The sequence below is a fragment of the Haliotis rubra genome, unplaced genomic scaffold, assembly GCF_003918875.1.
Source record: "Haliotis rubra isolate DU_JTF1 unplaced genomic scaffold, ASM391887v1 Scf408, whole genome shotgun sequence".
Classification (NCBI taxonomy): domain Eukaryota; kingdom Metazoa; phylum Mollusca; class Gastropoda; order Lepetellida; family Haliotidae; genus Haliotis; species Haliotis rubra.
The window spans coordinates 371,871-399,267 of NW_025767089.1; the positions used below are offsets into that span (position 1 = coordinate 371,871).

Here is a 27,397-nt window from a genome sequence, read left to right on the forward strand (position 1 = left end):
GATTACCACCTTGCCTTCATCAACAGCAGTTACGATGTCATTCGTAACTCGGATCAAAGCCGTCTCCGTGCTGTGCCCACATCTGTAGGCAGATTGTAATTTTTCATATAAACTGTTGTTATTTGATGTTGTCGTAGCCTCAGAGAGACACATTCCTCAAGAACCTTTGATATGAATGACAGGTTCGAAACAGGCCTATAGTTCTTTAGTTCATTTTTATCAAGATTATCGTTCTTGAGAAGTGGCTTGACAACGGCTTGTTTGAATGCTGTAGGAACTGTACCCTCTTTGAGGGACTTGTTGACAATGTCAGTGATGGTTGGGAGGAGAACATCCATACACTCTTTAACAAGAGCAGTCGGTATTGGATCCAGAACACAGGTTTTGGCAGGCATAGTTTTTATGACATCAAGAATTTCATTCTCAGAGAACATGTACAGTACATGTAAAGGTATAACAATAACATCATGGTCTTTCTGACCAAACAATGTGTTTTCTTGAGGACTTTCCTTCTCAAGATTCACACGAATGTTATCCACCTTTTCCTTAAAATGTCTCCCAAAAATAGCTGCTATGTCGGCATCCGTTCCACAATTTGGTAGAATTTGAAATTTAGTTTTGTTCACGAGATTTGAGGATATTCTAAACAGCTTTTTAGAATCAGTGTCGGTGTGTAAGATCTCCTGGTTGTAGAAAGCCACCGTTGCTGTGCGGATCATACAGTTAACTCTGGCGGTCAATTTCAAGTTTTGATTTCCTCCTTTTTTATAGTTTACGTCGCTGACTTTTCTCTTGCTTAATGTCTTCATTATACCAGGGAGATGGAAGTTTATCAGCAATGTATTTCTCACGAATAGGTGCGTGTTTATCCTAAAGATTGCGTAGCACAGTGTTGTACATGTCTGCAGATGTCTCCAAATCTTCAAGATCAATAGATTTCAGGGCTGAGTCTAGAACATCACATCTGAAATGTTCGCGGTCCAGTTTTTAAAAAATTCTGTATCACTGTTTTTTTAGTTTACATTTTTCAAACTGTGCATTAATGCAGTAAAACACTGGAAAATGGTCAGACATTTGAAGATCTTCAATGTTGAGAACTTGAATAGTATCTTCACTGTTTCTTGATATAACCAAATCTAAGATATGTCCGTGTTTATGTGTTGGTATACTCACAAGTTGTTCCAGATTCAGAGAGTTCAAAATGTTGACAAGTTTGTTTGTGTTTGCATTGCTCTTGTCCTCGAAGTGAAAGTTAATGTCTCCAAAAACAGTAAGCTTTCCTGGTTTATTATTTCAAACTCATCATAGAATTTCGATAGCTGCACTTTGTTTTGTTTCGAAATTGGTGGTCGATATACACAGGCACATCTGACAATGCCAGCTTGGGATTTGATAATTACTTCAAGATGCTCAAAAGTAACATAGTTCACTTCAGGTTTAAAATCCACATCCAAATGAGACTTAAAAATGACTGCAATGCGATCATAAGAAAGTATACCTGCATGTTTTAGGGAGATATATCGTTTACGTTCATGTAAGGGCATATAGGTGATAGTTTTGCTCGACAGATGAACATATGAGAACCCGTCCCTGGTTTAGGTGTTTGGTATTCTACATGGCTAAAAGGAAGTCGTATTGAACACAAATATAATACACGTTGAGGACATAAGGGTATCATGGTGGCATGTCAGGTGAACATTACCATGTGTTATCAGCGTTTAGAGCTTACCAAATGATAGTTTGTTATGCAGACCCTGAAACAAATATACCCATGACATTCCATGCACGTCTAGAATACGTAGCATGTATAGTTTACCACAGTTTCTGGGCTCCTTTTTATTATATTAATAAATATATATTTAAAACAATTTTGCGCAAAATATATTCATTTCAGAGACCAGATGTTAGCCTAGCCATATGATTATACAGCAAACTATGGTTTAAAACGAACTACACTAATTGAAGTTCGAGATAACCGTAGTTAAACGCATTTCGACTAAAATATACAGCAAGTGTCCGTGAATAAAAAAACCAAACAGTTCGTCATATCCGTCGGTACGTTATAAGCATGTTCGTTAGAAACGTAATTTACTGTACGTGTAAAACATTTACATCAACATGTTTCCGTATTTGTGTATCGTATGAAAATATGATCGATATGCTTTCTCATGATCATCTTGTTTGATCTATTCTCATAAGTTATGATCCACAAAGTGTTCGTGTCGTAACTCTATAGTTTATTATAGGCTTACGAATGTCGTAGCGCTACGAGCGCTTTGTGGATCGGGACCCAGTTTTACAGTTCCTCCGCCCAGATCGCATTCGTAACTACTCGCCTCTTTCCGTGACGCCATCCGGCTTGCCTGAATGACACGAGTAGTTACGAATGCCCAGATCGACCTCCTCCCAACTTACCACTTCCGTTCCATCATCCTGAAGATGCTAGCCTGCGCGCACACCATCATGCCGGCTGTGACGTTTTCTATATATGGGATCTGTTTGATTACCTCGTCACTGCAGTCTAGGTTCGAGCCTGTGATAGACCGAAATGAGTACGTGAACGTATTTGTTCGATCATCCGCCTAAATATTTATCCGTTTTTATTACTCACCCGTTGAAGATATCACTGTTTAATAATTTTACAATGTTACTACACATTGTGTAATAACATCACGTGATGCCGTACGTTAAACGTCAAAGTGGTTTACAGTTATGACGTCACAATGCTCATACCTCTGTCACAATAGTATTAGACCTTGCTTGACTGGCGGAAAGCTGATAGAGAGTCATCACACTTGTTGAATTCTTAGGAAAGAATTACTTTGCTCTATATTATTTTGCTATTGTTTGGTGAGTAATAAATAAAATACTATACTATGTCCCGTCTAATACCACATTTATGAAACTCGTGAATGGTATTGGTATCTAACGAGCTTTCGCTCGTTAGATACCAAACCATTCACTCGTTTCATAAATATGGTATTAGACGGGACATCGTTTAGTATTCTCTATATAGTATATATAAAACGTTGCAACAAGCTGTTACGAATCCGAGGACATTGAAAGCAAATTCCTTAATAATTATGTGGCTAAATTCCCTATAGGGCAGAATGGTCCTGTCTTAAATTGAAATGTTTTGCAACAAACCAATTGCGTGCCACATTTCGTACAAAGTGCACAGGTTTATGCTAAGCCTATGGACTAGATGCCCACGGCCTTGTCAATGCTTCTGCCAATATCAGCGTATAATTCCCACTCACTCACTCAAAAAGGTTAGTGACCATGAATATTTTTCTTCAGTAATGATATATTTATTATTAAAATACTATTTCGTCAGTATGTTAAGAAATACAGTTCGCTCTAACCCCTATGTATCAGTAATAAAGTACAGTTTTGCCCTGAACTATTATAGTTAAATTACGAGGACGCTTTAGTGAGTAGGTGAGCTTTTACGCCTTTCGCAATATTCCAGCAATTTCTAGTCGGGGGACACCAGAAACGGATTCTACACACTGTACCCATATTTGGAATCGAACCCGGGTCTTCGGCGTGACGAGAGAACGCTTTAGCAACTAGTCTACCCCACCGCGATCACTCGCTCACACAAATACATTATTAGGCGGGGTTTAATTATACCTATACGCGCTATACGTACCATACTTGACCTGCTTGCCAAAGAACCTCCTGAAGATGTGGTTGGTCTTCATTTGTCTGGCTTTGTAGTTACCCGTTTCCTTCAGGTCCTCCACGGCGCGCCAGAACTGCAGCGGAACCGTCACCTTCCGAGCGGCCAGGAACCGCTTGAAGTACTCATAATGGTTGCTGTTGGTAAGAACCTCCAAGAACGATCTGGAAATGTCGAAGGAAGATGGCCACTGCATTTGAGTGAGTGAGTGAGTTTAGTTTTACGCCGCTTTTAGCAATATTCCAGCAATATCACGGCGGGGGACACCAGAACCACTGCATTTGAACGTTAACGTGGTGGGAGTTCACTTGGTCCCTAGTTTCTTCTCCCTGTCGATTAATACTGAAACCGTGTGATCTGACTTTGTTTGTTTGTTGTTTGAGATATTCTGGAATTTTAAACTTTGTCAATCTGTTTGATCAGAAGTTTGTTCAAAATGCCTAGATTTAGAAGGAAAAAGTTTGATTGGTCAGTAAAATGTACCTGGGTTTAAATGGCGTGTTGAGTATCACACCATTCCTCCTGATGACCAGTCTGTTACCCCTCGGGCCATTATGGACATTCATCTCGGACGTCGGGATGTAGATGTCAGGCAGTAAGACTTTCCTGGACACTTGGATGGTACTGATGTCGATCTTCCCCGGACTCAGTAGACGCCTCAGGTGGTCTGATAACGGATAGTGAAGTAAGGTGAGTGAGGTTATTATACGCCGTTTTAAGCAATATTCCAGCAATATCACGGCAGGGGACACCAGAAATGGACTTAAGTTCACACATTGTATCCATGTGGGGAATCGAACCCGGGTCTTTGGCGTGACGAGCGAACGCTTTAACCATTGGGCTACACAAATGCCCTCGGCGACAAAACAAGATAATATAGCGACGTACTGAACATATATGAGTTCGTGCGTGCGTGCGTGCGTGCGTGCGTGCGTGCGTGCGTGCGGTAACACTGAGATATATGTTCTATGCAGCAGTTTAACATGGGAATTAAGGGGTAAATTATCTATGACGAGTCTAAGAGGAGACTTACTCCAACTAATGGGGTTACCGTTAACTAGGTTTATAACGAACTGACGGATATAACGAAGTGTGATTTATTGTCCCGGCTACTTCTTGTTTATGTTAGTTCAAATTCGTACAAGTAACTACGGTTATAATGCATTAAAGTCAGTGGTCCTTTTGACGTCGTTATAACCCTAGTTTACTCTACTTGCATTAAAGCCAGTGGTCCTTTTGACGTCGTTATAACCCTGGTTTACTCTACTTGCATTAAAGTCAGTGGTCCTTTTGACGTCGTTATAACCCTAGTTTACTCTACTTGCATTAAAGTCAGTGGTCTTTTTGACGTCGTTATAGTTTACTCTATTTGCATTAAAACCAGTGGTCTTTTCGACTTCGTTATAACCCTAGTATACTCCACTTGCATTAAAGTCAGTGGTCCTATTGACGTCGTTATAACCCTAGTTTACTCTACTTGCATTAAAGTCAGTGGTCCTTTTGACGTCGTTATAACCCTAGTTTACTCTACTTGCATTAAAGCCAGTGGTCCTATTGACGTCGTTATAACCCTGGTTTACTCTACTTGCATTAAAATCAGTGGTCCTTTTGACGTCGTTATAACCCTGGTTTACTCTACTTGCATTAAAGTCAGTGGTCCTTTTGACGTCGTTATAACCCTAGTTTACTCTACTTGCATTAAAGTCAGTGGTCCTTTTGACGTCGTTATAACCCTAGTTTACTCTACTTGCATTAAAGTCAGTGGTCTTTTTGACGTCGTTATAACCCTAGTTTACCCTACTTGCATTAAAGTCAGTGGTCCCTTTGACGTCGTTATAACCCTAGTATACTCTACTTGCATTAAAGTCAGTGGTCCTATTGACGTCGTTATAACCCTGGTTTACTCTACTTGCATTAAAGTCAGTGGTCCTATTGACGTCGTTATAACCCTAGTTTACTCTACTTGCATTAAAGTCAGTGGTCCCTTTGACGTCGTTATAACCCTGGTTTACTCTACTTGCATTAAAGTCAGTGGTCTTTTTGACGTCGTTATAACCCTAGTATACTCTACTTGCATTAAAGTCAGTGGTCCTATTGACGTCGTTATAACCCTAGTTTACTCTACTTGCATTAAAGTCAGTGGTCCTATTGACGTCGTTATAACCCTAGTATACTCCACTTGCATTAAAGTCAGTGGTCCCTTTGACGTCGTTATAACCCTAGTTTACTCTACTTGCATTAAAGTCAGTCGGTCTCTACTTGCACAAAGTCAGTGGTCCTATTGACGTCGTTATAACCTTAGTATACTCCACTTGCATTAAAGTCAGTGGTCCTATTGACGTCGTTATAACCCTGGTTTACTCTACTTGCATCAAAATCAGTGGTCCTTTTGACGTCGTTATAACCCTAGTTTACTCTACTTGCATAAAGTCAGTGGTCCCTTTGACGTCGTTATAACCCTAGTTTACTCTACTTGCACAAAGTCAGTGGTCCTATTGACGTCGTTATAACCCTAGTATACTCCACTTGCATTAAAGTCAGTGGTCCTATTGACGTCGTTATAACCCTGGTGTTTTCTCTACTTGCATTAAAGTCAGTGGTCCTTTTGACGTCGTTATAACCCTAGTTTCCTCTACTTGCATTAAAATCAGTGGTCCTTTTGACGTCGTTATAACCCTAGTTTACTCTACTTGCATTAAAATCAGTGGTCTTTTTGACTTCGTTATAACCCTAGTATACTCCACTTGCATTAAAATCAGTGGTCCTATTGACGTCGTTATAACCCTAGTTTACTCTACTTGCATTAAAATCAGTGGTCCTTTTGACGTCGTTATAACCCTAGTTTACTCTACTTGCATTAAAGTCAGTGGTCCTTTTGACGTCGTTATAACCCTAGTTTACTCTACTTGCATTAAAATCAGTGGTCCTTTTGACTTCGTTATAACCCTAATTTACTCCACTTGCATTAAAATCAGTGGTCCTTTTGACTTCGTTATAACCCTAGTTTACCCTACTTGCATTTGGTTTCCATGGGTAATGTTTTGATGTTCTCTCTTAACTGGAAACTGTTCAAAGAAGTGTTAAACCAAACTTACTCACTCACTCACTCACCCACTCATGTCTTTCCCAGATATATACCGTTCGTATCCGTTGGTATAAACGCAATCGTTGGATTAAGCATTTCACAAGAGAACTAGGAAGGTGCAGTACTACCTTGTCTGACGATGTCGGCTGGGCCGAGGTCGAGGCTGCCGAAGTTGCTGTTGACGGTGTGTACAAGATCTGCCACCGTGCACATGGGATACATCATGAAACCTGTGATGGAGGGATTGAAATACTTTCACAATGTAATTTCCCATGTAGACAAATGTTCAATACCAAATTATTCGACTGAGGGATTGAGTATGGTTTTAGGCCGCTTTTAGCAATATTCCAGCAAAATCACGGCGGGGGGACACCAGAAATAGGCTTCATCCATTGTACCCATGTGGGGAATCGAACCCGGGTCTTCAGCGTGACGGGCGAACGCTTTAAAGGTGTCAAGGTATCTCAACTACCTAGGTCGGTGCTCATGCTGTCAACCACTTGTTTGTCTTGTCCAGACAAGAAGCCGTAGCTTCGGTTTTGAGTCCGATTCAAATATCACAACCCGGGAAGATCCGGGTAGCTTCGGTTTTGAGTCCGATTCAAATATCACAACCCGGGAAGATCCGGGTTAGAATTGATCTTCAGTAACCCATGCTTGTAACGCCGATACTTGGGGCGCCAGGCTAAGTGGAACTGAATGGGGTGCAGTTCTTGGTGATGAACTCTAAGCCGGATCTTCACAGATTGCTTGTTACGGGTTGTGTATGGTGTCCCAGAGGGGATATCGCTTTCTACCTGTGAAGATCCGGGTTAGAATTGATCTTCAGTAACCCATGCTTGTCGTAAGAGGCGACTAACGGGATCGGGTGGTCAAGCTCGCTGACTGGGTTGACACATGTCATCGTATCCCAATCCAAAAGCTTAGTTAGCACTTAAGGAATACTTTTACGTGATTCTATTGTTTCAATCGTATATAATATGCAACTGCCCATGGGCAGTTCATCTTTGAAAATCGATTAATTTACTTTTTTTCTGCATTAATGTACATCATTTATATACCTGTGAAGATTCGGGTTAGAATTGATCTTCACTAACCCATACTTGTAAGAGGCGACTAAAGATATCGCGGGTGGTCAGGCTCACTGACTTCGTTCACACCTGTTATCGTATTCCAGTTGCCTAGATCGATGTTCATGCTGTTGATCCCTGGATTATCTGGTCCAGACTCGATTATTTACAGACCATATAGCTGGAATATTGCTGAGTGCGGCGTAAAACTAAACTCACTCACTCATATCGCTTTCTGGTCTTCAATTACGGCCGCGAGGACAAAAGAAAGCCATAACACGAGACGAAAAAGCGATCGAACAAGACGCTCCTTGCCTCTATCGCTTTCTCGATTTCACGCTGCCGTAATTGAAGGCGAGAAAGCGACGTCCCCTCTTGATTATAAACGGGATCATGGAATTATAACATGCAGATTAACCTCAAGCAGTGTGTGAAGAATACAGTCGTCACTTGATAATCGCTCACCGTCTTCTGAGGAAAGAACCGTTTGTTCCAATGCCTTTGTCCTGTGTTCCTCCCCGAGAGGTTTCACGTAGACGTTGTCGTACGGTGGCACGGGGGACGATGAGTCGGAGCTGCATTCGCTGTCGACTTTACCGTGAACACGTTGACGTGCGTCCCCAAAGTACAGGGGGTCTGTGTCTCCAGTTGGAACCCTCACTCGTGGCACAGGTGATTGTAGACTGTTGACAAACAGCATGAACCGTTTGCCGCACTGGAACAGAATGGCGTCAACAATGTTTGAGACCCGTGAAGATCCGGGTTACAACTGGTCTTTCGCAACCCATGCTTGTCGGGTGGTCAGGCTCGCTGACTTGGTTGACACATGCCGAATTGATCCAATAGATCGATTGTCTAGTCCAGACTCGACATTTAGCTTTAATATTCCTGAGTGCTGCGTTAAACAACAAACAAACATATCTTTGTCGTTTAACGTTGCTCCCAGCAATTTTCCAGCTTTATGACGGCGGTCTTTAAGTAATCTGGGCCAGACAAGCCATGAGCATCGATCTACGCAATTGGGACACGTGTCAACCAAGTCAGCGAGCCTGAACTCCCGATCCCGTTTCTCGCCCCTAACATACATGAGTTGTTGAAGATCAGTTCTAACTCAGGTCTTCACGGGTACAATCCAGCTATATATCAAATGTGCATACCGTAGTTCCTCTAATACGTGGCCAGACGCTTATTTTTTCAACGGACTTCCATACCCGGCGCTTATTTAGAGGCCCGGTGTTTACTGCGCTTACTGGGTGTAATTATTGTTAGTGAGCGTTACTTCGAAGCCTTTGACGTAACGCCCACTTGAAAGTTCTGGGGGACAGGACCCGGCGCTTATTAGAGGACATACGGTATCAATAAGTCACCATTCTAGACTGGTATTAGTCCAAGTTCCAAATATGAGTGTCACAAATCCATACAAATCTATACACACATAAGTATTTTTTAATAAGGATTCAAAATATATTTTTCGCGGTTTCCTTTTTTTCGGTTTAGACATTATTGACATCATATAACAATAATATGTAGATTTCTCCCGTCTAATACCCAGAAATATTAGGTTATTTTTTATGCGTCACAAATTTCGGAACCAGTCTCATAGTCTGCTCGTACTTACCGCTGCTCTGACGAACTTCCGTCTGTCAATCTTAGCGTACTTCTTCCATGAGATATTGAGACTCTGAAAGACAGTAGATAGGTGTATTGGAGATCGATCTATTTACTCCAGCACTGGTATCACGCGCACCTGACGGAGGGTCACTAACGGTGCTAACAAGCCAAGGACCACTAAGGATTACTTTCATAGAGGGTGCCATTTTAAAGACATGTTTCAAAGAAATATATTGAGAGTAAATAGGGAACACGGGTGGTCCAGAAGTGTCGTTGCAATTAGCCGTAAAGACTTGCCTCGTTTAGTTAACAGGGACCACAGATTGTGCGTTCCGATCCCGAATGATCTAAGGTCTGTCAGCACCATAACTGTTTTTGTTGAATTCGCTAGTTTTAATTTTTACGGCATCATTTTAAGTTTTAAGTAGTTAACTAAAATAATGTTCAAAGAGAGTGGCAAAGGATTTTCACGACTACCGTAAACTGCCAACGGAAACAATTTTCGGCAGTTCGACCATATTGCGCAAAAAGAGATCATCTTCCTATAAAACAACCATTTTATTTTGGTTTTGGTTTATTGTTTAACGCCGAACTCAGCAATATCCCAGCTATATGGCGGCGGTCTGTAAATAATCGAGTCTGAACCAGACAATCCAGTGATCAGCAGCATGAGCATCGATCTACGCAATGGACATGTGTCAACCAACTCAGCGAGTCTGTCCCCCCGACCCAGTTTGTCGCCTGTTACAACAGGCATAGGTTGTTGATGACCAATTCTAACCCAGATTTCACGGGTCGCACACAACCATTTTGTCATACAAGAGATACTTACACTTGAAACGATGTCATGCGCAGAAAACAACAGTGACTCGTCATCTCCACTCGAAAGCGTGTCCAACAACGCCATTTTCAGCCCCTCTGAGAAAATAGCCTCGTCATCAGACGACAAGAGGTATCGTTCCGCCAGCTTCCTCGCCATCACCCTCTTACTGCTGTTGCCGTGGCTGTCAACCTTGTCATCCGTCCTCAAATAACACCTCACGTCGTCCCAGAAGTTGAGGTAGTTGATGTCGAGGGTCATGTTCTTCCTCTGAAGAAACTGCAAGAACGGGTACCCAGCGAGGTTGTCTGACACAAGCGCGCACAGGATGCGCTTACTCACTCGCGGAGCGTTGGTCCTGTAATCCCTCCGCCCTAAAACGTAGGTCTTAAGGAGAAGCGACATGTTCCCCAGCTTCTTGGGGTTTATACTGGACAGAACCATTCGGCTGAGACTGTTGTCCGACATTTCAATGCTCGATGTTTCCCGCAACAGATTCGACACCGACGACCCTGACGGCGTCCTGGTGCTGTTGTCGAAGTCGTCTCCACGTGACGGTGAGTTCCACTCCCTGCATGGACTATCTGGGGTGTCAGTGCCGTCGTCGTCATCTGCCCAGGACACCGCTGACCACGGTCTGGACACGGAGTAGCTCTCGACTTCAGTGGTGGTCTCTTCTGGAGGTTTTATAGGTGCTCCTGTATACAAACATTATACTTAATATACATACAAACACCGTACAAACAATAGTCAAACAGCCTTGTGTGGAGGCTAAAGGGACCTGTGTAGATACTTCGAGTTTTCGGAGGTTTGACACAACGCAAAATAATGACATAAGGATTGCGCACGGACCAAATTTTTACTTCGAGACAACCGCCGCCATATAGCTGGAATATTGCTGAGTGCGGCGTAAAACTAAACTCACTCACTCGAGACAACCGTAGGTTCGACACAGACGTACGTAATCCAAAAGCTTAATGCCACCATGTCTTCATCAGGTGACCACTCTTTCAGCTCAGCTCTGAAGCTTTCGAATTCTATTACCCTATCCACAAAACGCTCGTAGCACTACGTCATTTGTAAGCCAATGATATAGTATACAGTTACGATGTCGTAACGCTACGAATGCTTTGTGAATCGGGATCCAGATAACTTAAATTTATGAATATATTTTAATCCCCTGCTTGAAAAAACACAGAAGAATATACTAAAACGTACAGGAACAGCTATAAGGACTTTTTACGTACGTAGCTATGGAAATGCAATAATCTTAAACTCACATTTCGCCTCAGCCAAAATGATAACGTCACTTTGCAGGCTAGACTGCCTCTCCCCATGTCCGATATATGCTCACCTCCCCAAAGCATTAGTAGATCATCAGGTCTTACTTCCCTGGGCTCGGACAAGTCGGGAGAGGGTGGCGGCAGGCGGGGGTCGTCCCATTCTGTGACTGACGCGAACACCTCCGTGGGAACAGCTTCCGGTTGAGCGAGGACAAACTTGGGGAACATCCTGCGACATCTGACCATTCTGTCCACCTCGTCAAAACTCAGATCTTCGCCTTCACACCTGCTGAAGAGCGGCTGAAAAAACATTAAGTGTAGTTCTACAGAGCTAGGTCAGAATCATTTAACAGTATCAAACGAGCTGGTTGGCTCGGTCCAGATATGCGGAGTTACGCCCCGTAGACGTGTCAAGATCCTATGACCATGGTTCCGAATCCCTGGTTAGCATTTGTGGATTGACAACACCATACCCATAATCGTGGGTTTCAAGGAGTGGAAAACAACCTGCGTTCCTCTTTACTTCTGTCTGAGAGTCAGTTGGGTTTCGCACTGTATTGTAATATTCAGCGTATATATAGCCTTATGGTTCAAGCGTTCGCTCGTCATGTCGAAGACCCGGGTTCGATTCCCCACATGGTTACAATGTGTGAAGTACATTCCTGGTATCCCCCGCCGTGATATTGCTGGAATAGCGGCGTTAAACTAAACTCACTCACCATTCTACTAATCGAACCAGGATCTTCTGCGAGACCTGACTATTCCTCTGGTCAAATAGTGTTCTAAGCTGAGTTAAACTCAGCTGACTCACTCATTCACTTTACATTAGATTGCTCACCTTCAGGACTTCCACGTTGGTTGTGTTGAGCACGTGCAGCACGTGCCGAGGGACCCAGTAACCTTTGAGTAGATCCAGGAGGTGCCCTTGGAGCGCCACTAGGGCGTCCTCAGCGTCAATGGAAAACACATCGTCAGAGAACGGCAACCTCGACAACGTTCCCATGAGCTCAGTAATGTTCTTGTCCAAAATTTCAAAATTGAGTTTCCCTAAAAAAAGTAATTGTTTTAAAAAACCAAATGACATACCTGGTTACCTTAATGAAACACATTCCTGTAATCTGAAGGGCAAAAGGGCGAGTGAGTTTAATTTTACGCCGCTTTTAGCAATACTCCAGCAATAACACGGTGGATAAGGGCAAAAGAAAGTTTACAGACATAGTTTTTCCTGCGATTTAAATTTGAGGGGACTGTTGTTAAATTTCAAAAGGTTCATTATACATGTATTTATTTTTTGGACATCACTCATTCAAAGAACAGCTTTTAAAGAAATATTATCTGTGGGTGGGTAATGTTGTTTAAAAATACGTTGATTCAATGAAGACTGGTGGAAAACACCCACCATGGGTGAAATGTATGCCGAATGTTTCTTTATTGATTTTCAAAGTTAATATGTGTAAGATACCCATCAGCAGTTGTGTAGTATACGACTTTTTGGTGACTGTGTTTTTCCGTCACTCTTTGTGTTTGTTATATAATTTTAAAAAAATGAAATCAAAGTTTAATTTCTGAAAAAAACAAAAACATGTACGAATAATCATGAAGAGCTGCCAAAGCGCCAGTACATTTTCATTTATTTTATAGAATATCACTGACTTGAGATATTTTCAAGGAAAATCAAACGTTTAATAACGTCAACTGAGATACATCGTTCATTTTGCCGCCCTGTTTATGTAAATACATGTGTGGTAAGTTCTGTTTCAAAAATTGGGTACAAATAATATTATTTTCGTATTATTATATTTAAAATCTCGAAGGAATATTATTTTGATTTTAAGTAATTTGGTCACTTGGTACCGTAAAGAACGAGATTTTTCTTGTTTCCATTTAGGTCCTGCGAGCCACCGTCGGCGATGTACAACCTATTGATTCGTTGAAACTGTCGTCGTCGACGAATGGGGTCCGTGGTTCGCTTCAAGATTTCAATGTCCAGCCAGCAGTTGTAGACTCTCTCGCCATTGGTGCCGCTCATCGACTGGCGGAAGAGCTGCGTGCCGGCCACGTGACTCAGAAGGTTAACCGTGAACACTCGCGTGACCTCGGGTGTCTCCGGCTGATCTGAAAGTGAGATTGTCTTTCAGAAAAAGCGTCAGAATTACATTTTCTTCTAAAAAGGGGGAGATAAGGTAGAGTAGTGGTTAAAGCGTTCGCTCGTCATGCCGAAAACCCGGGTTTGATTTCCCATGTGGGAACAATATGTGAAGCCCATTTCTAGACGCACCCTTGCCATTAAAATTGTTATTAGCTTAAAGTATGCAAGTGTGGAAGACAAGTTTTAAATGTGTCTAAAATATGTCCAATTAATGCTTTAATATTTTTTCAAGAAGCATTTTCTCTTAAACATTTTAAATCTCATTTTCACGAACAACTGCGAGAGCCTTTGTAAAGAACCTTTTCTAAGGTATTGCTATTGTATTTCTAAATCATGCAGCGCCGTGATATTGCTGGACTATTGCTGAAAAAACGGCGTAAAACCATACTCACTCACTCTAAATCATGCAGGGTTTGACGACCAAAATAATTTTTTATCCAACAATGTAACAAACAAATCATCAGTTAGGTGTGGCCTACTCGACCTTTTCCGTATGCATCCTGCACGTGAAAGCCGACCTCCCGGAGTCGTGTACACAGCAGGTACTCCGCGTACAAACGGGTGTTCCTGAAGTAGGGGAACCGCTCCTCTCGCAACCAGTTGATCACGGAACGTCGGTGGATGAACTGGAGACCACAGAGGAAAAACATTAGATATTTGTGAATGTCAACTCAGTCAACTTGCATTTGATCAACTCTGGTAGTACACTCTTCAAAAAAAGAAACGCATAAGTGATTTTGAGAATATTGGACTCATGTAGCTGTGACCATAGCGATGCAAAATACTATTTCTTTCCAAAGTGTTTTCTTTGTGTGATTGTAACCAGCTTCAGCGCCAAAACGCGGCAATTGTAACTTTTCCCCTTGTTTTAGAAGCGTTTGAAGATATAGTCGCCAAAACGTCACTAAGAAAAACAAGCAAAATTCACGTTTTGTGCCTATAATTGCATTCGGCAGGTCGACAGATTCGGTGGAGAAAGTGTCATGGTGTGGGGTGAGATATCCAGCACACAAAGATCTGATTTAGTGGTGGTTAAGGGGAATTTGACAGAAAATCGGTACACCAACGACGTCCTTGCACGTCACAAGCTTCCGATTATGGACCGACAGAGGGAGTTGTTCCAGCATGACAACGCTACTTAACATACAGCACGCGTCACGGTCCGCTACCTTGCCAATTCTAACGTCAGTGTCTTGCCATGGTCTTCCCTATACCACCAGGGTGCCGTTCCACTAACCGATCTTATCTAAGATCAATCTTAGCAAGTTACGCCAAGTTTACAATCGTCTTAGCTAAAAGTTACACCCGTTCCACTAACCGATCTTAGGCCGATCGTAGCCGGTCCCGATCTTACGATCCGATCCAAGCTTAGATCGAGACTCTTTCGTTAGAGAGATAGAGGAATGCGAGGCACGAGTTATTTCCCTTTGCATAGTCTAGCAAATGATGGAAGTAGTTTACGAACCAACTGAGTGAGTGAGTGAGTTTAGATTTACGCCGCACTCAGCAATAGTCAAGCTATATCGCGGCGGTCTGTAAATAATCTAGCTAATTAAGATGCATAGCGTTCACTAACATGAGCGTTCATGTTAGTGAACGCTATGTATCTTAGCTATAAATAATCGAGTCTGGACCAGACAATCCAGTGATCAACAGCATGAGGATCGATCTGCGCAGTTGGGAACCGATGACATGTGTCAACCAAGTCAGCGAGTCTGACCACCCGATCCCGTTAGTGGCCTCTTACGACAAGCATGGGTTATTGAAGTTCAATATTCTAATCCGGGCCTTCATGGGTATTTTTCCAACCAAGCGTAAACGTGGAGAAAAAACCTAGAGCAAAATATTAGGGTAGTGAGCACCTTGGTTTCAGGTGCAAGTGTGTGTGAACGCTGGGTATCAGGCATAATATAATAATAATAATGCATATTTATAGTGCGCCTATTCCACATCCTGGGGCATGCTCAAAGCGCTATGTACAGATAATTTACACGAGAGCATTTACAGCCGAGATTATAAGTAATATACTGAGAACAGGTTTTAAGTCTGGACTTAAAAATGTCAATTGTGTCAGAGCTTTTATTATGTGCCTGAACCTTGTCAATCAGAATAAACAAGGCGTGACGAGGCATCCTCTATAACGTATCTAGAATCTGTCAGTGGTCTTGAAGAACACGCGGCCTGCCTTTAGAATCCCCCACCAAATAAGCGCATGTGAAATCAAACATATTTGTATCTTTTTGTTTCAGAACATTGTTCACTTCACGGCTGTCCCTATTCTTAACCATGACGTTGCAATATTGTTGTACAAATGTGTTACACCGACTCGCTCGGTTGTGTTCCCATGACGACAGTGGTCAGACTGGCCTGACATTTGTAAGGCTTCAGTGCAGTGTTTGTTTACATCACAGAAATATACAAATTCATTTCATGGGGGGTTTTAGGGGACGCTCACGGTGAAATGCTCGCTCTTATTTTTCACATAGAATAGGAAAGCCACCATTTTTGTTTTTCTACGATTGATTTTAGCTATCCTAAGTTGGTCATGAGCAACTTAGACTTTGAATCTTAACTTTACGATTGACTTAGGTAAGATTGGTTAGTGGAACGCTATGCCGATCGTAACGTCACGCTAAGATTGTGATTTTAGGGGTTTACGATTGGCGTAGGGCTAAGATCGGTTAGTGGAACGGCACCCAGATCTAAACCCGATAGAACACCTATGGGATGAACTCGACCGACGTGTACGTCAACGTCAAAACACGCCTCAGACACTTCCACAAGTGACCATCGCATTGCAGGAAGAGTGGGGAAGAATTCCGCAAGAGCGACTTCGTCGACTTATACAATTCAGTGCCGAGCAGTAGTTGCTGCCAATGGTGGCCAATAAAGGCTGCTCTTTATCTATAGACGGTTGAATTTTCAGCTATTTACCATTGCAATTACATAATATAATTGCTCTTAAACTAAAGCAATAAATTCTTAGCGGATCCTGGCACGGCGAAAGGGACAGAATTCTGGCCCATTTGACCGTTAAGACAAAAAAAACCCAGCAACAACAACACAGCACGTTTTAATCACTTACGTATCGACGACGGCGGATTGGGGGGTCGAACTCGAACTCTTTTTCCCTGAAGCTGTAGATGGCTTGTTGCCCGAACACCTACAGCGAAGCAAATTATAGCCATCGATACTTTCACATATAACGATTACATGAGACCTCAACACAGTGCATCATACCTGCATCCACGTATACAATATGTTGTGTGCACAAGATTTATCTCAAACTAACATTTATTCCGAGAAAAAAAGTTAAACTATGCGGTTATAACGAACTCAAAGGGACCGCTAATTGTAGTACGTCATAAACGTACATGTAGATTGTTTTACGCATTCTCTCTACTAAAATATAAAACAATCAAGAGTTGATGTTCATATATGATGCTATTTACAACATGACATGGGATGTAATACTATATACTTATGATATATCAGGCGATATGACATTATATATACAACTTATTTTGGAAGTTGCGCAATATACAACATATGTTGGTTGTGACCCATATACAAAATGCTATGTCTGATATGAGGCCATATACAACACTGAATACAGCATGCTGCGCACGTTGATAAAACATGATATGTTGGATGTGGCACTACACGCAAAAATACCCTATACACCATTATATATCGGAGGTTTAACTGTGTCACAGCCTGATATATTGGATGATCATATTCATGTATTTGTATGTGTCATTATGTAACGAATGTTATGATGGAAGACTTTATTCTTTCATGAAAAGAAAAAAAAAAGAGTTGATCTTACCACCAATCAACAGTATTCCAAATACAGCAGTCATTAGGTAATCGAGTTGATAGTATGAGGTGCCATCTATCCCGGCGCAGTGTTACGTATACATGACAATGACGTCACACATTGTGACATCACATCCCCATTCAGTCGACTTATGCCAGTCACGAGGTTCTGTAACCTACTCTCCCCCGGATTCCAAATGGGGTCTCAATATAAAAAAACAACAACTAAAACAAACATTGAGTATAACTGGGACGCATGTTCCCCGGGTTTCAACAAACAACATTGAGTATACCTGAGGAAATTCCCACAGTAGAAACTTCTGTAATATATGTGGGGTTATTAAATGTGTTTACTCTTGTACACCGTGGTCAGGCACATGTTAAAAACTACATGACCACGCCCTATAGTCAAGTATGGGCGTGGCTAACCAGTGATTGATATCATGAACAACGTCATCGCCCACAGGGTAAGACGACATGGAATCGACCAAGCCACCTAACCTAACACTCTCTACTGCATGTACGATCATTAGAGTGATGTGGGCCTCGTTCATCCCTGGTCCGCTGGCCAGTGGCTATATGGTAGGGGCGGGTATTGCAGAGAATTTTCATATTGCGATATATTGCGATGCGATGCGAAAGCATGTATTGCGATATGTATTGCAATATATTGCGTGAAGTATTTTTACACAAAAAACTACATATAATCGAGGTAATGCTTGATTTATAGAGCAAATACACAGCAAAATCACTATGCTTGATTAAGCTTTAATAACAACTTTTATTCATGGTTTAAAAATAAAAATGTGAATAGTATTTGGCACAAATGAAAAAAGGAAATATCCGAAGATTTCCGAGTGTTACGAAGTTTTCCGAATGCAAGTAAAAATGCCGGTTTTCGATCAGCGTATCGCAATACGTATCGTTTTCATGTCTGAACCGGTGAACCGGTTATATTGCGCAGCCCTACTATATTGACATGTCCAGATACATCCAGGTACTCACAGGTAGAGACAGGAACACATTGAAGTGGTCAACGAAGGCCTTGTCTTCTAGCAGCAAGTCAAACTCATCTAGCGACGGGAGCTCAGCTGGAAGTAGAATCAGAATTAGTTGTTTAGCTTTCTAGAACAGACACTGGACAGGGAGTCTTCGCTTAGGATTATTTGTCGGCTATTCTGCATAGAATGTCGGATTAACGAGAGTTATTATCACAGTTTTAAATGGTTCCCTAATTTTTTGTCGGATTAACGTGATTGTCGGATTAACGAGAGCTGACTGTACATATCTTGTATCTGTCGTCAAATCTGTCAGAGCCCACTTGCACAAACCAGTCATAGCGCTAAGGCCGTCTTAAGGCTATTACCACCGTTACACCGAGCTTGCGACCCCACTGCGACCTCTCGGTCGCATTCACTCGCACTGAGATCGTCGTTTGGTCTTAGGAAGCTCGCAATACTCGCCGAAACGATCCCCCCGACTTGCACTCGCTCGCCATCAGTCGCAGAGGGTTCTGCGAGTGTATTATGTTAGAGCATGAGAGTTACGATCATCTAGCGCTAAGATCGTTTTGTGCGAGTGGGACCAGGTGAGTCAGCATGATTCGGCTTGCTTTCATACCTCAAAAGGTGAAGTATTTAATAGAGGATCGATTGGTTTGATACCTCAAAAAGGTGTTGTGTCAAGGTGAAAATGGTTTAAATCGATACCACAAAATGTGAAGATGGTTTAGTTCGTTACCTGACAAATGAACAAACTGTGTTTCTGTTTTCTTTATTTTTCGAAGAAACAGTTGAGGTCAAGTTGGAATGTTTTAACCGTGCCCCCGCACTTTTCCGAGTCACGATTACAACAGCTGGGGTTGAGATCTGAGTTAATAGTCTTATCGCATAGCCATGCATGGACAATACGCTTATACATCTTCGTTCGTTGTTCAGTGCTGCACTGCAATGTTCCAGCTATATGACGGTGGTGTGTAAATAATATGTGTCTGGACCTAACAATCCAGTGATTGACATCGATCTACGCAACTGAGATACAATGACATGTGTCATCCAAGTAGGCGAGCCTGAGCACCGGATCCTGCTATAGTTGTCCCTTACAACAAGCATGATGTGCTGAAGATCAATTCTAAGACCGGACCTTCACTGGTCAATATAGTTGCAAATTACATATTGCAATAATAACTGCGCTGTAAATAAGAACGTTTGCTACAGAGGAAAATAAACTTTCATAATTTGTTTTATTTCTATATTTTCTCTACTTTCTACTTTTTCTAATATATGGAATTATTTAGAGCCTGTATCATATTAATTATTTAGAGTATGTATCATATTAGAAGGCGTGGATAATATATCAGACGTACATTTCTAACAACACAGTCCATGCAAACGATCTCACATAAGACCTGACCAGCGAAGCTTCCTCGCCAATATAAATATCAAATGCAAAGGTTAAACCTATTGAAATACATGTGCTATGTGGGTGGTTCGATGTTTTCTTTTAGTTCGAGGATAAATCAGTGTATTCAAATCCAGCAATTTGAACACCGAATACCTTCCGCCATATTGATAAGGATAATGCACAGGTCCTTCAAAACAATTTATCGGCCTCCACGATATTGGGGAACTTGATGTACACTTTTACGTTCATGAATTGCCATAAATTCAAGTATGAGGTTTAATCATATTAAACCATACAAATGCAAGCGGCGATTTTTCCCAGTTATTTATTTATTTGTTTGTTTACAGGCTGCGGTATGTAAGGTAGGTAAGGTGTCAGGTTTATATAACAATTAACATAATTCACTCCACAAGTAGATCTAAGTCTTTGGCAACTTGCAAAACACACAATGGTCTATTTTTGGTCAGGTTATCCAGGTAATTGGACCAAGACATACCCGTCATCCACAATCAACCTTTCTATTTATCTTTGAGTTGAATGTTTTCGGTACACCTACAGAATACCGGATACCTGCAAGCCATATTGTTTAGTGTCACGTCACCCTAACGCTAAACCTTACCCTTACCCTAAACCTTACCCTTACCCTAAACCTTACCCTAACCCAAACCAAAAGTAAACTCGCGTGCTTTCAAAGATGGCGGAACGTATCCGGTATTCTGTAGTCTTACCGAATTTTCATTCTAACCAACAATACATACCTTCATCAGCGGGAAGTGACATGTTTGTCAGAAGTCATGTATCCGCCATCTTGTTGTAGCATGGGTTGTAGTTAAGTGATGTCATCGAAAATGTTATGACGTCATAATGTGAAGAAGCAAGGGATGCGTGGTAGGCAAAGAACATCATAATGGCTTTACGTCACAAACAGAATGACTAGGAAAAGTTAAACCTAAAGATAGAGCATTTAAACTGAACGAACATAGTTGAAGCGCAAAGAATGTTTTCTGAAACGGCCCATTATCAATCTCATAATATCTCGCGATATTTTGTTTCCATGGTATCAAAACGTCTAAAGCAGACGTGTGGAGGGAGAAACGGCCCAGTTATACTGTGGGAAGAAGGCGAAGAAGAAGACAATGTAAAAGCTAATAAAAACAGAAGTTGTTGGACCAAAGACTGCATTATCCATCGCGAAATGCATAGAGCACATACAAATAGAGGATGAGCAGTCGTATCGTAATAATTCTTCTCAAGGGGAAGGGATTTTTTTATGACCTGTTTTAGAAAGTTCCAAGGGAATAAGTTGAGTTAGGATCGATGTTGGCTGTTACACTTTGTTTCCTGTCAAGCTGTTAGTATGTTTTGCTATATAAATATTTGAAATGATTTGAAGATTTTTTTCGGTTACAACAAGCAGTTAACTATGAAGGACGCTGGAAATGTCAATGAACGTTACCTCCACACCTCAATAAAATCATGAAGGTGTATACTAATCAACTCGCAAGATCACTGGATTGACTTTGCTCTGTGACGTCAGACTGTTGCTGGGTTATCTTTAGAATACAGCACCACAAACTTTACAAATTACATCACAATACCTCAAGACGTAATTTGTAAAACTTTCCAAAGACAAACCTCATTCAACACAAGGTCCTGGTCTTAAGGATTTACAGTATTTTAACAACTGATATTGATGACCCCTCAAAGATGTTATCTTGATCAGGAGGTGGGAATATTAACAATAAACCTTTATAATGGTTAAAGCGTTTAAAATCGTCACGCCGAAGACCCGGGTTCGAATCCCCACATGGGCACAAAACCTGTGTGAAGCCTTCATTTCTGGTGTCCCCTTACATAAGGCAATTGTAACACAGTGTTACGTGATTTTGGAATACTGCTAAATATTTCTACTTCAAATACATGCGGCGTAAAACCAAATCAGTCACAAAAATGTCAGTGATGACCCCTCACCAGAACAAAATGGGTGACCCCTCTTAAAATCATCAACAAACCTCTTCTCCTGGGCCCACTTGCACAATAGCGATCTTAGCAATATTTAATTTATAACTGTATTGACCCGTGAAAGTCCGGTCTTCAAATTGATCTTCAGCACACCATGCTTGTGGTAAGACAACTATAGCAGGATCCATGGATCGCAGGATCCAGTGGTCGGGCTCGCTCTCTGCAGCTGGATGACACTAGTGAATGGTAGAATACCCCACTCAGAGACTCCGAGCCGACCAGTCGTTGTAAGTCCAACGTTGCCGAGCGCCAAGCAGGGACCAACAAGTACCATATTTTTGCCACGTCTTTTGGTATGTCGGGGATCGAACGTCCGAATCCGCTAGGCGGACGCTCTAACCACTACACCACGGAGGCGGTAGTTCGCTTGGATGACGGCATCGATTGTTAGGTCCAGACAAAATTGTTTACAGAAAGCCGTCATACAACTAGCACATTCCTGAATGCAGCACTGAACAACGAACGAAGATGTATAAGCATATTGTCCATGTATGGCTATGCGATAAGAATATATTATTTTATTAAGTCGGATCTTGACCCCAGCTGTTGTAATCATGAGTCGGAAAAGTGGCGGGGGCACGGTTAAAACATTCCAACTTCACATCAATTATTTCCTTGAAAAACAAAGAAAACAGAAACACAGTTTGTTCAGTTGTCAGGTATCACCTAACTACTGGGTCTAATGAGATAACTCATCTTCACATTTTGAGGAATCAATCTAAGCAAGCCGAACCATGCTGATTCACATATATACTGGACAAAAATAGTTAGGGATATATGTAAATTTCGAAATTATGAATAATGATCTATTTATTCATTGCCACACTGATAAAATATCAATCATTAAAATACCAATATCCCTAACTTATTTTGTCCAGTATAGTTATGTTACTAGAACTGCCACATATTGCAGTAGACCATCAGGGCCCACTTGCACAAAACGATCTTAGCGCTAGATTATCGTAACTCCCATACTCTAAACACAGACTAAGTATGGTCTTAGCGCTAAGATCGCTTTGTGCAAGTGGACCCTGATGGTCTACTGCAATATGTGGCAGTTCTAGTAACACAACTATATGAGTCGAAGACATATTTAGGGACTATGTTCCTTTCTGTCGATATTCACGTTCCCTACACACAAAGTCCCATACACTTGGAAGTTTGTGATTTACTATTTCAGCGACATCACTGCCTGCTGACCGACACATCACTCAGAACACCTATGATGGTCCTGATGGTCTAGGTGGCAGTTCTAGTAATTTCCATACACAACTGTATGTGTTGAATAATATTTAATAATACTGACCAGTTTACAAGTTACAAAACTGCCTAATCTCATTTTTAAACCTGACATAATTTTTATTACCAGTACATTCTATTTTATATTCTTATACCATGTGTGAAAGGCTGTGTGCAGCTTGCAGAGCTTCTCTGGCTTCTGTCTTGCTCTAAACTGAAGCATGTTTTCTGGGGCAAAACGAGCATACGTGGGAATTGGTACCCAGGTGAGAGATGGCAAGCATATCTGACACCCGACCAGTCCTTGATGTACCCATTAATGCCGAGTGCCAGGCAGGACCACCAACAAATTACCATATTTTAACGTCTTTTGGTATGTTGCTGTAATATTGGTAAAAGCAGCGTTCTGAAAACCAAACTCAGACAGTGGCAGTGCATAGAGAGAATGTTAACCTTGTTGTGTATCACAGAGAGATTGGGTTGTATACTCCCAAGGGTTTGTTTTTGTTTAACACCACACTCATTCCAGCTATATGACAGTTAAGCTGGTTCCCGGCTCCCTTTGCGCGCGCTAACTTGCGCCAAAGCTATATTGCAATATGCGAGACGGGGCCCAGCTTATATGGTAGTGGTCTGTAAACAATCGAGTCTGGACCAGACAATCCAGTGATCAACAGCATGAGCATCAAACTATGCAACTGGGACACGGTGCAATCTGTCAACCAAGTCAGTGAGCCTGATCATGTTGGTCGCCTCTTAGGACAGGCATGGGTTGCTGAAGACCAATTCTAACCAGGATCTTCACCAGTTTACTACCCTGGGAGTTGAGAATGAATATCCAGTGAACATTAATCCATTGACCTCGTATTAATGTAGCCCTCTGACCATGTCCTATATCTTTATCATCATCAACCCTCAAGTCCCTCAAGAGTACAGATTCTCATCTATTGGAGGGCTGGTGGGGTAGCCTAGTGGTTACGGCGTTCGCTTGTCACGCTGGGGACCTGGGTTCGAATCCCCACATGGGCACAATATGTGAAACCCATTTCTGGTGTCCCCCACCGTGATATTGCTGGAATATTGCTAAAAGCGGCGTAAAAGCAAACTCACTCACTCACTCATCTATTGGATGTAGGACTGCACCTGTTTCACCAGATGACTAGTTGGATGACAAATCTCCACAAACTTCAACTGAACACATAATCAAATTAGATTTTATTTCCAAAATCAGCATATAAACAATCAAAAGAGCAAGTCAACAAATACTGAGAGGAAATGATGATTAAAACACCCGACATGTTATCTGAGAATATGGGATGGTTAAGGGTGTTCTGAGTATTGCTTCAGATGGCAAAATGGCTTCTCCCAGACATTGCCATTGGTGTGAAGGTAGACCATAGAAGTAGGTAGCAGGGTCAAACATAACAAGGGCCTAGCCAGGGTCAGGCATAAACATCATCATAAATAAGACATCTTTGCCGCCACCAGCCTCAATATCCCTCTGTGGCCCCTAAGTATCTAAGGACGAAAAAATTGTGTATTACAAGGGGGTATGCACATTAAACGAAACCCCGAAAACAAGAAGGGTTGGTTTCTACGGTAGTCTAAGTTAACATGGTTAACGCTCATTACGCACTGCAGGTGCATTTGTTTCACTGTTTCAACTAATGTGCATAGCCCGTTGTAATACAAACCAATAATAGCGATGTGAAACTATAATCGTTTGTTAACCAACTTTTATCCTAAGTTGAACAAAATTCTGAGATTTAAAAGTTCAATTGGCAAGGTAAAATTATGAGGATTTGCAATCTTAATTTCACTTTATTTGATTTACCTTTTTGTTTAAAGTGAAATTCATCGGTACGCTTTCACTGCAAACAGACTATAAGTATCTAAGGACAAAAAATTCACAGTGTCCTTTTCTTTCGAATTCATTGCATGGTGGGATTTAGCCTTCATGCGAATCAAACTCTATACATTTAATGAACACAGATGCTTGAAGGTTTGCTAAAAAGTAAAAAAATAAAAATAACATACCTATCACATTTTGAACAATTGGGATGGAAAAATATTATCTTGTAACAGCCTTTTGTTTAGTATGCTGCTAAAAACCTCAACTCGGTTACTTCATACTGCAGTAAAATGAAAGAATATGGTGGTTCCTAACTTGTGTTAGTAGTATACTGTCTTAACTTAGTACAGTGTGGTTGTAACAAACTCAAAGCAACCACTAATTTTAGAGTGTAATAGGCGTAGTGAGTGACTGAGTTTGGTTTTACGCTGCTCTCAGCAATATTCCAGCAATATCCCGGCGGGACATAAGAAATGGGCTTCAAACATTGTACCCATGTGGGGAATCGAACCTGGGCCTTCGGTGTGACAAGCAAAATGGTTTAACCACTAGGCTACTAGATTGCAAAGAAATCTCTAACTTCTAATTTGCATAGGAAACATGGCAAGGTAATTGTTGGCGGAACCTTTCTAGTAGGAATTGGTATCTTATTATTAAAAAATGAATTTTAATATGTAACCTCACATGGTGTCATTAGGGAGACAGCATTGTATCTGGAGTAAAGACATGTAAATCATAACAGGTTTAACATGCTAATGAAACTGTTTAGCAACAATATTTCGTAGTATTTCCCTGTTGACTATACACAGCATAATATTCAGTGCTGTGTTTCTGCCTACAATAATCCTAGATCCCTGAAGTTTAAAGGCTAATCAGTTAGACTTGTAATTCAACTGCAGAAGGAAAGGATATCAACTTATAATATACAAGTAGGCATCCACAGTATTGATTACATATTGTGTGACAAACTCATTCTAACCTTATTCTTAGTTAAGTCCCAAGTTAATTCAATTTCTATGAGTTTTTAATTTACCAAGCTAACTTGGTTAACAATGTCTGAAGGACTGTTTATAACAAACATATTCTGGCCTATCATATCAAGGTGAAATGACAGAGCTCCAGATAAGATTTAGCTCATGTGGGTACTGTACCCACTGTATTTTTATGGAGTGGGTATTATGAATATTGAGTGGGTATTTCATTTTCCGTTACCCACTGCTTTCAGATATGTGCATATTTCAGTCATTTTACTCACCTAAGTATTATGTCATTGAGTAAGTTTACTAAGCAGGTATGTATTGCCTTATGTCATACCTAATCAAAACCAACTTAAATATAATGGAAATGATTTCATAAAAAATCACTCATCCTATACTGACAGTACAACACTAGTCCTATACTAACAGTAGAACTTGATAGCAATCGATGTCTTTTTCATTACGCGAGCGATTTTTTATAAATATGTTCCGTACGCATTTGTTTTAAACTTTTTGCGTATCTAACATTTTAAATGCGTAATTGGTACGCAACAATTATTTTTTCAATGCGTAATTGGAAATTTTCTATGCGTATTTTACCCGGATACGCATCTTATCTGGGCCTCTGGAAATGGATATTCAATATTGTTGCCTGTGAAAAGAATATTCCCCTAATGAACATGAACCGTTTTTTTAAAACATGGAACAACATTCTGCTCTCCTTAAACATTTAAATAGCATTATTGAACAAAATGTCCAAAAGCATTCAAGTTGTTAACAAAATTCAAGGGGTAAAACGTTTTAGTAACAGTTTTAATAATGTTGATGTAATGATAGCTTTTATCATTGTTTATACAGCAAAATAATCATAAAAAAATAAAGCCTTGCTTATCAACACTTCCACCATGTCAGAAACACTTAAGATCATTTCTGAAACATAAAATGTAAATTCTTAAATCTGAGCACCACATATTTTGAAAAGAAAAAGATTCATCCTGCACTCCGGAAAAATCATTGGAACAGGTAAGAATTGCCTGAGAATTAAACTGATATGTTTGTAGCCTGTTACTTTTCAAACTCAGTTTATGTACGGTTTTTTCACATGTTATTAGTAATCATAGAAATAACGATACATGGTCACTATGGTAACAGAATATCACGTGGTTTATAATTTGCATTAGTTTCAGGTGTTACCATGGTTACAGATGAGACATGACATGTAGGAACATGTGTGAAGATATGATGAGTGAGTTTAGTTTTACACCGCTAATAGCAATACTCCAGCAATATCACGTGGGGGGACACCAGAAATGGGCTTCACACATTGTACTCATGTGGTGTGGTGAATTGAATCCAGGCCTTTGGCATGACAAGCGGGCCGG

The 27,397-nt window shown here is 41.1% G+C and overlaps 1 protein-coding gene across 1 annotated transcript in view; it reads right to left on the reverse strand.

Moving 5' to 3' along the window:
* LOC124287887 overlaps positions 1-20,761 on the reverse strand; it is a 35,443-nt gene extending 14,682 nt beyond the window's left edge. Inside the window, exons 1-14 of the mRNA XM_046724367.1 lie at positions 20,684-20,761; positions 18,528-18,613; positions 16,789-16,866; positions 14,188-14,329; positions 13,409-13,669; positions 12,393-12,601; positions 11,626-11,854; positions 10,284-10,969; positions 9,459-9,521; positions 8,306-8,555; positions 6,899-7,000; positions 4,169-4,352; positions 3,656-3,849; positions 2,416-2,533 (exon numbers count right to left, since the gene is read on the reverse strand). Of these exons, the coding sequence (XP_046580323.1) occupies positions 2,416-2,533; positions 3,656-3,849; positions 4,169-4,352; positions 6,899-7,000; positions 8,306-8,555; positions 9,459-9,521; positions 10,284-10,969; positions 11,626-11,854; positions 12,393-12,601; positions 13,409-13,669; positions 14,188-14,329; positions 16,789-16,866; positions 18,528-18,613; positions 20,684-20,705 (2,624 nt within the window). The 5' untranslated portion in view covers positions 20,706-20,761. The remainder of the gene's footprint in view (positions 1-2,415; positions 2,534-3,655; positions 3,850-4,168; positions 4,353-6,898; positions 7,001-8,305; positions 8,556-9,458; positions 9,522-10,283; positions 10,970-11,625; positions 11,855-12,392; positions 12,602-13,408; positions 13,670-14,187; positions 14,330-16,788; positions 16,867-18,527; positions 18,614-20,683) is intronic.
* Between the last annotated feature and the right edge of the window lie 6,636 nt (positions 20,762-27,397).